This window comes from Melopsittacus undulatus, chromosome 5 (assembly GCF_012275295.1).
Source record: "Melopsittacus undulatus isolate bMelUnd1 chromosome 5, bMelUnd1.mat.Z, whole genome shotgun sequence".
Classification (NCBI taxonomy): domain Eukaryota; kingdom Metazoa; phylum Chordata; class Aves; order Psittaciformes; family Psittaculidae; genus Melopsittacus; species Melopsittacus undulatus.
The window spans coordinates 84,893,163-84,908,976 of record NC_047531.1 but is presented as its reverse complement, the minus strand read 5'-3'; the positions used below and the strand labels follow the sequence as shown (position 1 = coordinate 84,908,976).

Genomic DNA, 15,814 nt, shown 5'->3' with positions numbered 1-15,814 from the left:
TCTTCATCTAGTTTCTATAAAAGCAACTAATTGCTTGGTAGAGTCTTTTACCAGGAAGTGCTTCTCAATTCTGTTTGTTAAAACGCACAGAATAGATTGTTAAAGGTGACTTCAGGAAAAGCACTTGAGCACCTCCCCAAAACCATAGTAAGAGCTTCTAGAAGTAACTAAACTTACCCATTTTATATACCCTAACAGTTGATGTTTTCAGTGCCAGCAGGATCACTGCCTTCTGTTCTGGTAGTTGGACTAAGTATACCCATAGCAGGCTTTGGCAATAATACCAGAATTTGAGCAAGAAGTATGATCATATAAGGATATTATTTTCATCAGAATGGTAACAGAGGCTTTTAAAAGTAAATTAGCAAACAGTTTGCATGTGAACAGTGAGAATGGCCCTGTGTGATTTAGTTAAGCTTGCACTTACCAGACAATTAGACAATTCAAATTCACTGTGGTATTTACTGAGGTATAATATTCACTTAAGATAGATAGTAAATGTATTTTATCTTGGTGGTGAAAAACACAAGGCTTAGCCTGGGATATGCCAATCATCAGCCACCTAAATTGAGGAAATTGCCCTTCTGACAACAGGCCTAGTTTATTGACTTGTGGTGTTCCAGATTCTTTAGAGTCATTTATGACAAGAGGAAGAGTAATTATCACAATATAAGAAAGCTTATGCTGAGTGTAGGAAAAGTGAACCAATGCTTTTTGAGCACCCCAGTCTGCTTTCTATCTTCTTCTGTAAAGACAGAAATAATTGTATTATGTCTATTTGTAAGAAAACAGCCCTCAGTGAGGGAAGGCAATAATGCAGATTCTTCTAATATAAATAATATTTAGGGACAGGGGAGAGAATAGCTGCAGCAGCAGCAAGCAGCAAGAGACTTTTTATCTTCTTAGAGTGTATCTGGTTTATCATAGCTGTGTTTTATCATCTGGCAAAGGCTTTTCAGCATGTGAATTTCCAAACTGGTATGTCTTGTTTTGAGCATTCATTTATATTAACAATTCCCTGCAGTAGGAAAAAGATAACCATTCCTGATTCATTGGGGTTTTGTATAGTCCATATGCTATTACAACTATATGGTGTTTCAACAAACATTTTTATGCCATTCTGTCCTAACAGTTTATAAGGTGCAAAGGGAACAGAGGCAGCTTCTCTTTACAGTTTTGTTTCTTGCTGAAATTCAGTAAATTTCAGTTTGTTGTACACATTACTCTACTAAACACTTGTCATATCAGCCCTTTCCTTCTCATTTCAAAGGTCAACAAAGAGAAATGTTTTACTGGGACAATGTAAACTAACCCTTACAGCTATCTGCGAGCAGAATGTTTATGACCTGAGTGGTACATAAAGGTGACACAAAAAGGAAACGGAGTTCTGCTGTATCTTATGTCTGTAGGAGACCCAAACTTTTGCTTTGTAGTTTTGGCTTTGAATGGTGGATTTGGCATTTAAATACCTCCAGACTGTTTTGTTAGCCTCAGGCTAGGGGTAGTCATCTGCCTGTGCACCTTAACAGAGGTGATAGTTAGGCATTAAGATCTTTGCAGTCTTTTGAACAGCAGTTTCCAAGGCTGACAAGACATATTTCCTAGAAAACAGGAAACTATCTTGGCAATGTTAGTATGGTGCTTTACTGTTTCACAGGCTCACATTTCCCTGTGGGAGTTGTACCACCCAGAACCAAATCACCAACGCCAGAGTCTTCAACAATAGCCTCCTATGTCACTTTGAGGAAGAATAAGAAGATGGAGCTAAGAACGGTACTTCAAGATAACTGTTGACCATTGATGGATAGTGATGTGTCATTTCTATGTTTAATTTCTGTGGTTCCTTCTAAAACTGTAATTTTAATTTTCTTTGCAAAATAGTCACTGTTATAAGAATAAAATATACTAGGTTAATGGAGACAGCTGCAGAAAGAATGACAAGGTTACAAATGCTGTGTATGTTAAACTGCATAGGGACACTCAGACTGGGGAAGAGGTAAGCAGTAATGGTAAATCTATGCTACTGAAGTTCAGGCTTGAGTCAAAAGGACAGGAAGCATCTTAGATTAAAACTTGCAAGGACTTGTATTTGGCTTCTAGGGAGATTTAACAGCCTTTTAAAATACTCTCTTTTATTTATTTCATTACTTAAATTATTTGGGAAACACCTAAAGTAGCCAGAAAATAAGGACACAACCAGCAATATGTGGGTAATAAGCCTGAAATTGCAGATTACAGAGTCCTGTACTCTCCGGGTTAAAGACAGGTGTTTAAATCTAGCTCATGCAAAAGGGAGGAGAACTTCTGCTATAGTTACAGCATGAATAAAAGAAGTTGTAGGAAGAATGGGGGAGGAGAGAGAAACTCCCAGGCTGTTGACTGGAGAAAGAATGCCACTTCTCAGAAGTGAAATCAGTTACTGTGAATGTGCTGAATAGAGCTGATTAGTCCAAAGTAAGTTTTTGTTGATTTCTGTCTTACAAAGTACAGCTCTATCTGGAAATTAGTGAATTTCAAGAACAGAGTAGATATAGTGATGGCTGTTGTTTTGGGGATAACACAATGCTTAGAATGACACATTTTTAATTGGTGATGAATACACTTTGTTTCAGCCTGCCCTTCCCGTTAAATGATGCCCAGCTGTGGTTTTTCCTGAACTAAAAAGCAGAAATTCCTATTAGACCAACTGATATAAACATCCTGGATCATTAAATTTTGATTATGTTTCTGTCTCAGTCAAGTAACTTGTGTTTGCCTGTTGTATAATGTCTGGTAAATAGTTTCAACTTGATTAGCATCCTTCTAATGTTTATCATTGATGGTGGTAATGTCAGTGTTCACATAAGTAAATTATTCTTTACTTTTATTTTGCATTTCCATGTTCAGTTATTAATAGCTGTTTCTTTCACTTTCTTCACATACCCAAGAGATCTTTAGATCTTCCCCATTATTTTTCTGCTTTCTAGTAAATCATTAGATGATCTTCTCTGACAAGCTAAACAGTTTAGATCCTTGCTTTTTAAGTTCAAATATATATATGTATATATGTTTTCTCCCATTTAAGGAAAGACCAAGAAGTGCAGTGGAACAGCTGTGTCTTGCAGAAAGCACACGGCCTCGAATGACTGTGGAGGAACAGATGGAAAGAATAAAGAGACACCAACAAGCTTGTTTGAGAGAGAAGAGAAAAGGACTCAATATTATTGGCGTTTCAGACCAGTCTCCCTCACAGAGTTTGTCGTTTGTCAGAGATAACCCATTCAGATTGGCACAGGTGGGTCCAAAATCAAATGATACCACAGATGTCTATTTGAAACTGCTTGTATAGAGGAACAGCCACAATTCTGTGCCAGACACAAGAGAAAGGGAGATGACAATCTTCATGCTTATACCTTATGATGGTAGAAGTCATTTCTTTGTCTTTGGGGAAAAGAAATAGTTCAAATCCACATATGTTTGATTATGTGTTGTGATGTTTGTTAACAGGGGGTTTTGTCCAATTTAGCAAACAACATGGAATTGCAAGCTCTGTGACAAAAAGCAGTGTCAGGCAGGATCATGATTTGGTTGATCTATAAATTATGAAGATTGTTCTGCCATGTAATCTATGCAAAAATCTGTAACATTTTTAGGTAGGTATGTATGTTTATGATGATAGCTCTTAACTAGTGCTCTTTTGCTGTAGTGTTTAGCCCATAAATACATAAAACTAGAACCCTCCCTTTTGTTAAGGCAAAGAATTGAGTTTATTAAAGGGTAATGGGTGAGGAAAGATGAGGAAGATATAACTGCTTGTCATTAAACAGGAAATACTACCCTGCATATACATGTAAAAAAACCCAAACCAAACAAAAAAAGCCAAACCCAGGGCAGTTGATGTTATACAGCCTACTGCTTTCTGACTGGTAAGAATTAGTTTTCTTTTTCAAACCAGATTAAATACATTGCACTGTTAAGAAGTCAGCATATTTCCAAAGAGGTTTTAGGTTTGTTTTTTTTCCCCCTGAGCATGCTAAACTGCCTTCAGAGCTATAAAAGTTATTTTTCCTTCAACAACACTGATCCCCAGAAGACACTGGATTCAAGTTCTGCCTTTGCTTTAGAGCATCTGTATTTGAGCTTACATCATGAATGCTATGTATGAAGAGGGCTCCTGCAAGTATTTTTGTGATTAACACTGCCTTTCTCAAGAAGAAGACGTGCAAAGCAAAGCTTTGCAGATGTTTCTTTAGCTTTTACAAAGGTGTTTGAGCTTTACCATTTTCCTATGGTGTAATTTCATACCTTAAGGTGAGGAAACTACAGTCGTGTATGTGTCATACCTGGTTAGCCAGCACTTTGTGAGCAGAATGGGGGAAATGGCCAAATCCTCTGTGCCAGCACTGCTTGCTACACTGAACTCAAATTTGCTCATGTCAGCATGTTACTCAGTCTGCTTTGTGGGATCAGTGCTACATGGATTTGAATAAGTGAGAACGTGCCTGAACTGAATATGTAGCCCATGCTACAAAATCACTCTATCAAAACTTTAATTCTTCCAGAGTGCTATTTTGGCAGAAAGCCCCAAGATGAGGTATTACAATGCAGTAATAGCCCTTATTTTTAAAAGCATAATTTCTATGCCTATTGATTTCTATACACAAAAATGGTGCAATAGCATTAACTGCTGGAAGTCAATTTTCAGCTGGGGTTTGGTTATTTAAGAACTGGAGGAAAAAGAATGCTATTTCATAAACAGCCTACTGTGTAATTTTTAAATCATTACCAATATACAAAAGGAAGCTGCTTCACAATTGTTATTGTTTGGGATATGGGTATATTATGGGGATTGGGATGTTATGGGTATAATATGGGTGCATACTTTTGTTAGGAAAGTAAGATTTGTGAACTGACTTACATGGAATTTCCTCTTAACACAGTGCTGGTGCTAAATCACAGGGATTCAGCCACAAGATTTACTGCTTTCATGGCTCCCATTTTTCTCAGCCCTCACGCTTAGTTTGATCAGATTTACATGAACCTCACTCACTTCAGTTCAGTTTGCTGCTCTGCCAAGATGATCTTAAGTCACCTCTACCATCCTTCCTCAAAAGGTCTCTTTTTAAGTAATTGGTTTTTTTAATCACAGTCAGAGGACAGCACAAGACTCAGAAACAGAAGTCTGATAACTTCTGTAAGAATACATCTGTGTGTCCCTTTTATCCCACAGAATCGAAAAAAGGATGATACAGGATCTAATAACATGAAGGAATTAGAGAGCACCAATAAAGAAAATCATTTGAAACAAAATAATGGAAGTCCTGGAGAAGAAACAGCACATTTAAAACATGATGGAGAAAAAGTAAGGCATTTGGGTTTTACTAAAGAGGTACTAAACTGCCCCTTATTGAACTGTACATCAGCCTGTCTTGCAGCAGAAAAACTCTGAGCCACAGACAACAGAGTATGGGAAATGGAACCTGTTCCTTTTGCTTGGAAGATGAAGATTTCTTTTTGGATATAATAACTACTCTATGGAGAAATACAGAGTTACATCAGATCTGTCTCTAGCTGATATGTTGAATTTTCCTGTATATGGTCTTCCTAAATTTCATTTTACTTAACTTTTTCTGTTACTGTCTTGATTGATTGGAAAAGTACAAATCTTTACTTCTTTGAAACAAACTTGATATTGATGAATCTTTAAATGAGAATAAATAATGCCTCTTTAAATAATAATCACTGCTGGTTCACTGCTTATGATATCCCAATGTAGGATTTTTTTCCAGTCATTTAATACACCTGACTTTTTGTTTGGTTGCCTATAGTGCATCAATTAGTTTAGGGGAAGCAGAATAAATCTGACACAACAACTTCTACATGGAAGTGGGCAGTAACTATAGTTTGTACTATTTGATCACTGGATTGTTTTCTGTCTTGAAATAGTCTCAGGCTCACTTGGCAGTGAGTTACCTTGGTGTTTCTGGTACTAAAGTGCCCTGAACATACAGCAAAATCAGACTGACTGTGGGGAATAGATTACTGGAGTTGTTTCTACATCATCACATCCTGCTCATAGTTTAATATTTTTTTCAAATCTGGTCTAGAGGGTTTTTTGTTCTTTTTTACCCATATTATTTAATTTAATAATCCTTTGCTTTCCTTTTTCCTCACTCATTTTTCCTTTTGCTTTCCTGTTTTATGTTTAGGAAAAGCTAAATATAAATCTGATTGAGAATGATATAAAATCAGATAAGTGACATCTATTGTTGTTATTTGAAAACACTTTCTGTTGAAAGTCTGTAGCTTTGTTAAATATGCAAATGTTATAAAGGAAACTTATGTAATACACTTGTTGGCTATATCCAGTCAGACCTTTAAGAGCAGTATTCAGGCTTATCAGCAGTATCAGTAGCTGGAATCTGTTGTCAGTTTGAAGAGGCATAGCATGAAACAACAGGCAGGCTGCAATCCAGAGTTCAGAGAAGTTCTGGAAGTTATTAAGCCAACCCCTGCCCATTGGCTCTGGTATAAGGTTCAGGATAACTCTATTAACCTGAATGGTATTGATAAAAATTTCTTAAGTTGGGTAATTCTGAATTACTAAGTATACATGATGGCAAAATTTGTCTGTTAATAAAACTGTTTCCTGATCCTGTATTTCTTATCTGCCATTCAGTGTGTGTTACAGCTTTCTGTTTCATGATTTCGATTTTCTTTTATAGCTGACAAAAACTGACGATCTTTTATCAGATGCACATGTTGTATCTGACTCAAGAGAAGTGAGTAATGAAGAGAAATCAGAAAAGGAAAAGAAAAATAAGTTGGAAGGAACACGTGATGGTGATATAAGGTAAAAATAAAACAAGATGTTCAGAGGCTATTTAAACTTGCACGCTGTATTTATTAGCTGAATGGACTGAGCAACTAATGAAAGATTGCCTTAAATACTTAAAAGGTATATTCATATGGTTTTAGTGGTTTACATATAGAGAAATCTAGTGAGAAACCCGAACACTGAAGGGGTTCAGTAAGAAGTGATGAGTTGGTCAGTGAAATAATGTATATTTTCAAGTGTTGCCCCAGTTATAAACAGAATGCTTCATAATTATTGCTTGGGGATACAAAATGTATTTTGTAACCCCAGTTCAAGCTTTGTATCAGTTTATTATGAAAGCTTCTGCCAGGGCTTCCACAGCAAGCCCTTTGCCACTGGTATTTAGGAGCAAGACTAAACAGCTTATTCTGTATCTTCTACTTTAACTTTTACTTCACTAACTTGGAGCACCACAGAATTAGATTAACATTGTGTCTTGGGTATTCCTCTTTAAGGATTCATAATGGTAATGTAAGTTGCACTGCAGATTCTAAGAGAGTTTTTATGTTAGGTCATAACTTTATTGCAGCAAAACAGATCTCACACAATAAGAAACTGCAAAAGCATGTAAAGGAAAGGAGTTCAGTTTCCAGTACTTTCTGTGTCTTTTTAAGTCTAACTTTACAAGGAGAAGGGTTTCAAAATACGTGCTGACTTTACATGACACAAATTTGTAGGTTGCAACTGTTTTATATTAACAGAAGAAAACTAAATTGTAACTCATATACTTAGTGGTTAACACCTGAAATGAAGTTAGAGCGAGTCCTAAACGCTGTGCTTTTTTAACCAGCTTTCAGAGTGTGACCACAGTTGCAAACCACAAACCCAAAACCAGCTCAGAAGAAAGTGAAGTAGTTAGTGTTCAAGAACAAGAAGGAATTATGTCTTCACTTGAATTAGCAGCACAGTCTTCAAAAGGAAATAAGGCAACAGCAGGTATGGAAAGAGTTTGACTAAAGCATGACTTATACAGTACATATGTAAAACTTCATTTCGTTTTGACTGTCTTTTGATGCTATGAAACCCTTGTGAATTGAAAGTGCTGAGCTAGTCTAGATGTCAAGTATGGTTTTATAACATAGAGAAAAATATTTTCCCAGTGGACAACTACAGAAATTCCAGGTTTGTGAGGTTTTAATGTAGGGTTTATGGTTGCATGTAATTCAGGGAGTTAAAATAACTATTGCCAGAAATTGAGTCATACTATAGCAGTTAGTTGGAACAAATCCTTCCCTGTTCGCCTTGTAGAACAGCATTTCAGTCCTGCATATGTATAGATTGTTTCCCCTTCCCTCCTTGTGAAGTGATGGCCCAAGATTGAGGAATCCTTGAGAGTTTCCTATATATCCAGTAAATTTTGAACTATCAAGTAGAAGACCCCAGTTTGATCATTTTTCCAAGAGTAAGTAAGTAAATGAGGAAACAGGACACACTAGCTGACTGGTAAAATGACTTCTGTGAACTACTTTGCAAGAAGAGAAGGCTAGAATAAAGCAAAATTGTTTGCAGAGATATTGAAAAAGGAGGGGGATGAAGGAGGGGAGGAAGGAAGAAGATAGGATTTAAGACATGATTAGGATATTGCGTGATGGGAGCATTTAAGTAAGACAAATGGTTCAATTTATGTATATAAAAGGTGACATGAACCTATGTCGTGCAGTCAGCAATCCTTTCTGTGACTTGATAATCAAAACCAGAACTTGTAAATACATCTTATATAGTACTCAGCAGAATAAAAACCACTTATTTAATCTGAGCTGGGATGTAAAGGTGGGTCTGGGACTATCCTGACTAGTTAAATTTTACCTCACTCTACCCCCCCACTTTGCAACGTAAATTACACATCAATGTTCGTGTGTCTGTTGTTTGTTCCTTTGGTGTTCTACTAGTCATTCACAGGTCTGAGTAATGGTCTGTCTTGAGAACAGCTGTGCTCTCCCCTGAAGTTGTGCTTATTGTGCTGATCAGATTTTGAAGTCTTTACTGTGTGACTTTCATGTTCTGCTTATATTTACTATGGCTTGAATCATGCTTTCTGTAACTTGTATTCTTATTTATCTTGCTATATGACTCGCAGTGAAAAGTCTGCCTTCTTCACCAGAATCGTCACTGTCACCAGCTCCATCTACACAGACACAGCTCACAGAAGGATCACATTTCATGTGTGTATAGTTACAGAGAAGTACGTCTTTCTTTTCCCACCCCTTTTGCCATTTTTCCTTATGTTTTTCTGAGTACATATGTTCTAGTTGTTTTTCTGAGAAACATCTGTAGACAATACTTGGCAAGACAAAGTTACCTGCAGTGTTGAATAGAAACTAAACAGAAGACAGAACAAATACGTGTATTGATTTGCTTGAAATAAACCTATTCTCTATCCAAGTACAAAGAGAAAAGACTAATTGGCTTATCAAGCACATTCTCCACAACGGGCAAGATAACAGCCCTTTGAATTACTTGAGAGACCTAAGCTGTTACAATTAGATACCCAGATAAGGTATGAGCATCAGTGCCCAAGAGCAGATGAATCTTGATGCTTCTTCAGTCATGGTAATAGGCAACTAGAGCTAGTTAGTGATGCGTAAGAGGCAATGGTTAATGCCCCAGCAGAGTTTGTGACTTAAACCATAGATGACTGAGGCATGACAAATAGAAGGGGGAAAAAAATTCAGAGTGGAAGAAATGTAACACATTTATTTATTATTTCTATAGGTAGTCCTACACAGCTTGTTCTTTGTCATAGGAGATGATTTCTTCTAGGAATCAAGTTAGAAAGCATGAATTAGGCTAGATTTACATGTTCCTGCCTGTATTGTTACCCACTTAATGAATGGAAATGGGAATACAAGTAGGCATATTTGTTTTAAACATACAAGTGTTTAAAGAAACTAATAGAATCCCAATGAAATGCTTCAGCACTTTACTAGGAGTTAAATCAATCCACATTTCTTTTTTTGTCAGAAGTACCTATTTAAGTAAGCGTTCTACTAAAAGAATGAGCTTTGTTTCAATGGTAATGTTAAATGCCATAGCTAATGTAACTTAAGAAAACTTTAAAATGAAAGAAAACTTCAAGATGCTTTCAGTCCTTTTGCACGAGGAGATCTGAAAATGCATTTTTTTGGTTTACTGGCCTAATCTTCAACACCAAGCTTTCGTGTTTGCAAAATTAGGCTTATTATTCATCAGAGACACCTTTCTTGTATAAACTATGGGCAGGAAACTATTTATATTCTTTAAAAAAATAGAAAACAAAGTATTCTGATCTTTTTCTCTGTTTAAGAGACTGTCAAATGCACTATTCACATGCAGTACTGACACCTGTGTTGCTGACTTCATATTGGGTGCAGCCTGCCATAAGATTTAGGTTGGACTTTCGTACTTTTATACTGAAGTTTTATTGCAGAAGTGTTTGGAAAAGATAAGTGTGACTATTCAGGTTTTCTGGAAATGCTGCTTTATGTTCATGCTTTTCAGTTTCATTTTATAATAACGTGCATTTATCATACACCTTTTCAAGTAGGACAAACGTTATCCCATCATCTCAGTTTCAGGTCAGTAGTGAAACTGAAACTGCACTACTGAATTGTATTTGCAGCCACAGCATGCCTGTCTTGAAAGGGATAACAACCCATAACTTCACCAGAAATTTATGACCAATTACATTAAGCTGCTGTCAGCTCTTGTCATCAGCTCCAAGCCATTCCCCCTTGTCCTGTCACTACTTTTCTTTGTCAAAAGTCCCTCTCCAGATTTCATGTAGGCCCCTTTAGGTAGTGGAAGGTTGTTGTAAGGTCTCCCCAGAGCCTTCTTCAGGCTGAACAAGCCCAACTCTCTCAGCTTTTCCCAGCTAAGCCAGCCTAACCTAATGCCCAAACCTTGACATCCCCACAGCGCTGTGTATCCACATAGTTAATATTGCAGCTATAACATTCCCATGTTAAGTACAATTCTACAGCCAAGTGTAATGGATTATGACAAAACGTGGCTACTTGTAAAACTAATGCTTGCTAAAATGAAGAAAGGATTCTGGAACTTACAATATAGCATCTGTTTTGGCTGTTCAGTGTTCTAGATTAGTTGGAAAAAGCATTCATCTGTGTGCATATACAGCCCACGTTTCTTTGTTGCACTTTACGTCTGTTCTGGTTGCAGCTCCAAAACAAATTGATGTTGTGACCTGGGCCTAATATACATAGATGCATGAAGCATAGTCTGCTTGCCTGCAGTGTTTATTGCCCCTTACCTTCTGGGGCTGTCATCCCTGTATTCCAGTGCTTTGTGCTTTACTGAAAGATAGGGGGTTTTTAACATGGAAGAACTCAGTGTCTCTCAGATGCAAGAAATCCTGTGCAGAAAAGGGAACTTCAGAGCTGGGGGATCAGCCCTGCTCATATACAACCAAATTTTTGAGGCAGCATCTGGAACATGTATGGCAGATTTCAGAGAATAATGAGGTAATACCTATTTTTGGCTTTTATGGTCAATTAGTAAAACCATACTCGTGGCATGTTGCCAGGGGAATTCTGCATAGGAAACTGGTGGCACAGGATATTGTAGGACTAAGGAAAAACCCATTAACACAAAGCTACTTCCACTGTCACAGCTCTTGCTTTGCAGAGACAAATCTGGATGTCTACCACTAACATTGTTACATTTTAAGCATTACATTTACACTGAGTAATGGAGGGATAATGAAATTTGATACAACACCTGGATTCAAAGCTTAGAAACACTTTGCTAATGAACTGTTAAAAGCTATTTATAGAAGTCCTTTCAGCAGTTACCAAGAGACAGCAAGCTCTGGGTTAGAGCACTCAAACTTCAGAACACCTTACAGCTACACTGACATTAGGGAGTAGCAACTGAACAATATTGCATCCTCCTCAAACCATGCCTGTCATTCGTAGGAGCAGTTAGGGACTTGGCTGTTACTACTGGTTTTACATGAAGAATGTATGGAGATGGTTGTGTACAACAGGATAAAACTCTCAGAATAAACAGACTTTCATACAAATGCTGGTTTGCTTCTTGCTGTCAATGTGTCTTGAAGCAGTATTATCAGTTGGAACAACTGATTTCTGAGGTACTTTATTATGTTCTGTACCATTCATAACTACTGGTAGGATGAGACCAGAAGTTCCTTGCTGTATTTAATCCCAGGAATTGCTTTACACAATATTCTGTTGTTGCTAAAATAGTGTAACTTAATCTATGTCTATCTTTCAGCACTAATGGCTTCTGTTGAAACAATTCATGCCTGAGATGTATGGACCTGGCCTATGAAAATATGAGAAGATATTGTACAGTATATTTTAAATCTATGAAATTCATAGTTCTGATGCTTTTGGCCACAGAGCATCATTTTATCACTTCCTGGAAAATGTTTATTCCAAGAGAGCTTTAAATGGCCCACATGTACACTCAACAACCTTCAGATTGTTCTCCCGATACCAGCTTGCTGCTATGATTTCTGTGCACATAAAGTAAAGGCTCTTTTAATGTGCAGCCTACAGTCAGAACTTTGATATTCTCCAGAATTTAATGTTCTTTTAATTATGGATCATATAAGTTTACTTTTTTGCTTCTTTTAGATGCATAACTCGGTTAATTTTACATACCACCACTAAACCTTGTTTTACACTTTTTAAACATTACAATTTCTTGTTTTAACATTTTATTTGTAAAATTTTTATATATATATATACATATAGATATATTTAAAATGTGCCATTTTTATTATTGCTTAGTAAAATATGTCCTGTTTCTGCTGTAATTATTTCTTGGTCAGGTTGCAATGTCAGCAGTTACTGCCACACCTCTGTCAACATATGCATTAATGTTAGTGGTTACTTTAATAAAATGGAGTGTAGGTATTTTGAGGTACTGGGCTTTTCCTTCATTGGGTTAGGGTGTGTACAGCAATAAGCAGGTTTTCAATCCAGTACTTAGTTTGTGTACAAATGTAATTATGTTCATTGTGTATATATTATACAATGAGCAAATACGATGTAAGTATAAGAAGCCACTTACTGTTCAAATATGACTGTTCATATCCCATTTCTTTTATATCATATTAAATAAATGTTGATGTTCTTAAGGACTTGTATGGTTAGTATTTCTTCCAGCAAACAGATGTCACACTGTGTTCCACCTTTTGATGTGGGGAATGCAACCATTCTTGTCTCATTGGCGACACCACCTGACGACCAGAGTAGCAGTGAGAGACTCTTAAGAGATTCCAGTCTTCCTCTGCAGGAAAGAATAAGGCTGCAACACAGAACAAAAAGACAACCTGAGACTGAGACACAAGAAATACAGGTTCAGCTCCTGACTCTGGCAGACTTGTACCATGAAAAATCACTTAGTCATTCTGTACCTCCATTCCCTGCCTGTTTACTTGAGTGGTAATAGCTTGTCTTACTGGGGTGTGGCAAGTAGTAATCCAGTGTTTGCCAATAGTGAATGCACATTCAGTGGGGTTAAGGAGAGAGAAGTGTGATGATTCCTTGAGGCTTTGTCATCTGCAAAGCATCTCCCAGAAACTGAAAGAAAACCTGAAATAATTTGTCAAGTGTCATCACAGTACAGATGTTACTAGCTTTACTTTTCCATCCCACACAGCTGTTTGAATTTGCCCAAGACAAAAGAGGTTTAGAAGAGACTGATGAAAAGATTTAAGGAAAGCTTTTGAGTCTAGGATGTAGAGCTAAGAAGTCTTTCAAAGGTTCAGGCAACTGCCATTTCCTTCAATGAGTGTGTGTGCCATTAAGTGGCAAGGCAGGTTTCGTAAGATGACTGCCAGCTCTTCTTTTAACCATACAAATCATACCATGTTCAAGTTAATACTGCTGTACTAGAGACTGTGTAATTAACTGAGCTTTTCCATAGAGGAGTGCCTGTGATTGACACACAGTTTGAAACCAACTCTCCATCATTGCTCCCCCATAGGAGTTTGTGTTTCTCGTACTCTTCTGCCGCTCCAAGCTCTGCCTGTTCTTCCCAGCTCTTTTTGCCACAAAGGCACAGATTGTGTTGTCTGTTTACCTGTCATTTTGCCATTTTCTTAGAGAAGTGGAGGAATAGGAAGCAGAATTTAGCAGCAGAGCTTGGAGACTCATAGTGAAAGAGTTGGCTGAAGGAAAGCAGATGAATCATCATGCAGGCAGACAGCACCCAGCTGAACGTTTGACCAAATCCCCTTTCTTCCTTTCTTGGAACAGCAGCCCTAAAGTGGTGCATCCTTCCATCCAAAACACAGAGCAAAGAGGAGGAATGTGATTTTATTTCTTATTGCTCAACCAGCTGAGGTTTAAGTTCAGTGGCATCACTGGAGCACCTGGGGCAAAGCAAACAGAACACACCCTGTTCTCTCCCTAACCCTTCTAAGAATGCTGCACAGCTGTCAAACTTAGCAATCTCTTTCTGTCCTCGCTGCCAAGAAAAGAATTGCATCCAATAAAGGAAAGAATGACTAAGTGATTTTGGGACATTTATAGAGCTTGTCTGTGTTTAAAGCAGTTGACAGTTGGGTGTATCTGTGAAGTACATGCAGTTTATACTGAAGCTGGGGGAGGGTGGGAGGATTAGCAAGATTTTGCTGGTATAACTTGGCAAAGACAGCAAAGGTAAATGATGCAGGAATGTAGTCATGCTCATAGGCTGTAATTGCAGTTCCTGTGGGCGCTTGTAGCAAAGACTTGCAGTTTCATTGGGTGCTCTATTCTTTTGTGTCTTACAGAAAAAATGTATGGCTTTGTGTTAGCACAGAGCATCTCCTGCCTCTTACCTCATCAGAATAACTCATCCCAGTGATCATACTCCTGAAATATAGAACTATCAGAATACTGATATTGTCAGCCTTCAAACATCCATCTTAAGTTTGTATCTAGGATATTTTTATATTTCTGATTGCTTTATTGGCTATTGCACTGACACTTGTATATATGGAACGTGTTTTGGGGTATTTTTTTCCGAAAGAAAGAGTCCTTAGGAATAATGCAACACATTCTCTACAGATGTTCATGCTTTTCAGAACCAATTACATCTATTTTTGTCTTTTGTTCACCACTTGCATTGTTCCAAGACTACTAGAGAATGTGATTCCTTTAAGTCCCTTAATAAAGTGACATTACTCAAAAAGTTATAGTTGGTGTCTTGGCAGTTTTGTACGTTGTGGACTGGCTCGAAGAGAAAGACCTCACCAGGCAGCTGAAACCCAAACCTGGCTTATATTATTACTGAGGGGGGAAAAGTGGTCTTCAGTTACGATCTCCTCATTCATGTATCTGTTATAAAATGAACACAGGTTCTATTTTCAGGAAATCAGGAAAAAAGTAAACAGTTTGTTTCTATTTAAATCTCTTTAACTGGACAGTTGGGGAAAGCATTATTACTCACCCTACTGCATCCTCTAGATGTAGTAACCCGGAGTACATACACGACAAGCGATAATGGATTACACTGTTTGCAACAGATCCACTAAATTCTCTGGTACTTGGACTGGTGACTTGACTTCTATCCTGACTGAATAGAGCAGCGGAGTGGAAGATCTGTAATCAATGGTGGCGCTGGATAAGTCTTTCCTGAAACTTCATTGTATTTTAACAATAAGGTGGTGTCATCAGCTCCATTGCCTTATTGCCTTAACAATAAGGCAAACTATAAATACTCGCTGGAATCTCAGAAATGGGTCATCACATCTTCTCTGCACAATACCTTTTTGTCCCTGTGATCCTGGATTTTGCTATTCTTAAGTTATTCTAGGATAGCTTAATCTTATTTCAGTTGGAATCCTCAGTTAAAATGTTATTTTCCATTCTCTGGGAAGTTGACATTTAAATGGCTGGGGAACAAATTGCCTATACCTGGCACTAATAATTTATCTGAAACAATTTCTTTTTTTTAAGGATGCATGTGAAGCAACATCTGGCCCTCATTTCTTCTAAAGAACATTAT

At 37.4% G+C, this 15,814-nt stretch overlaps 1 protein-coding gene across 8 annotated transcripts in view; it reads left to right on the top strand.

Moving 5' to 3' along the window:
- PLEKHA5 (pleckstrin homology domain containing A5) overlaps window positions 1-15,002 on the top strand; it is a 143,842-nt gene extending 128,840 nt beyond the window's left edge. For 6 of the 8 annotated variants that reach the window (XM_034063053.1, XM_034063049.1, XM_034063047.1 and 3 more), the window contains 7 exons: window positions 1,658-1,773; window positions 3,065-3,274; window positions 5,210-5,341; window positions 6,705-6,832; window positions 7,647-7,792; window positions 8,934-9,018; window positions 12,086-15,002. In XM_034063053.1, the coding sequence (XP_033918944.1) occupies window positions 1,658-1,773; window positions 3,065-3,274; window positions 5,210-5,341; window positions 6,705-6,832; window positions 7,647-7,792; window positions 8,934-9,018; window positions 12,086-12,104 (836 nt within the window). In that variant the 3' untranslated portion in view covers window positions 12,105-15,002. Of the gene's footprint in view, window positions 1-1,657; window positions 1,774-3,064; window positions 3,275-5,209; window positions 5,342-6,704; window positions 6,833-7,646; window positions 7,793-8,933; window positions 9,039-12,085 lie in introns of all 8 variants that reach the window. The other 2 variants (XM_034063048.1, XM_034063054.1) reach the window with 1 other exon arrangement.
- Window positions 15,003-15,814: the final 812 nt, after the last annotated feature.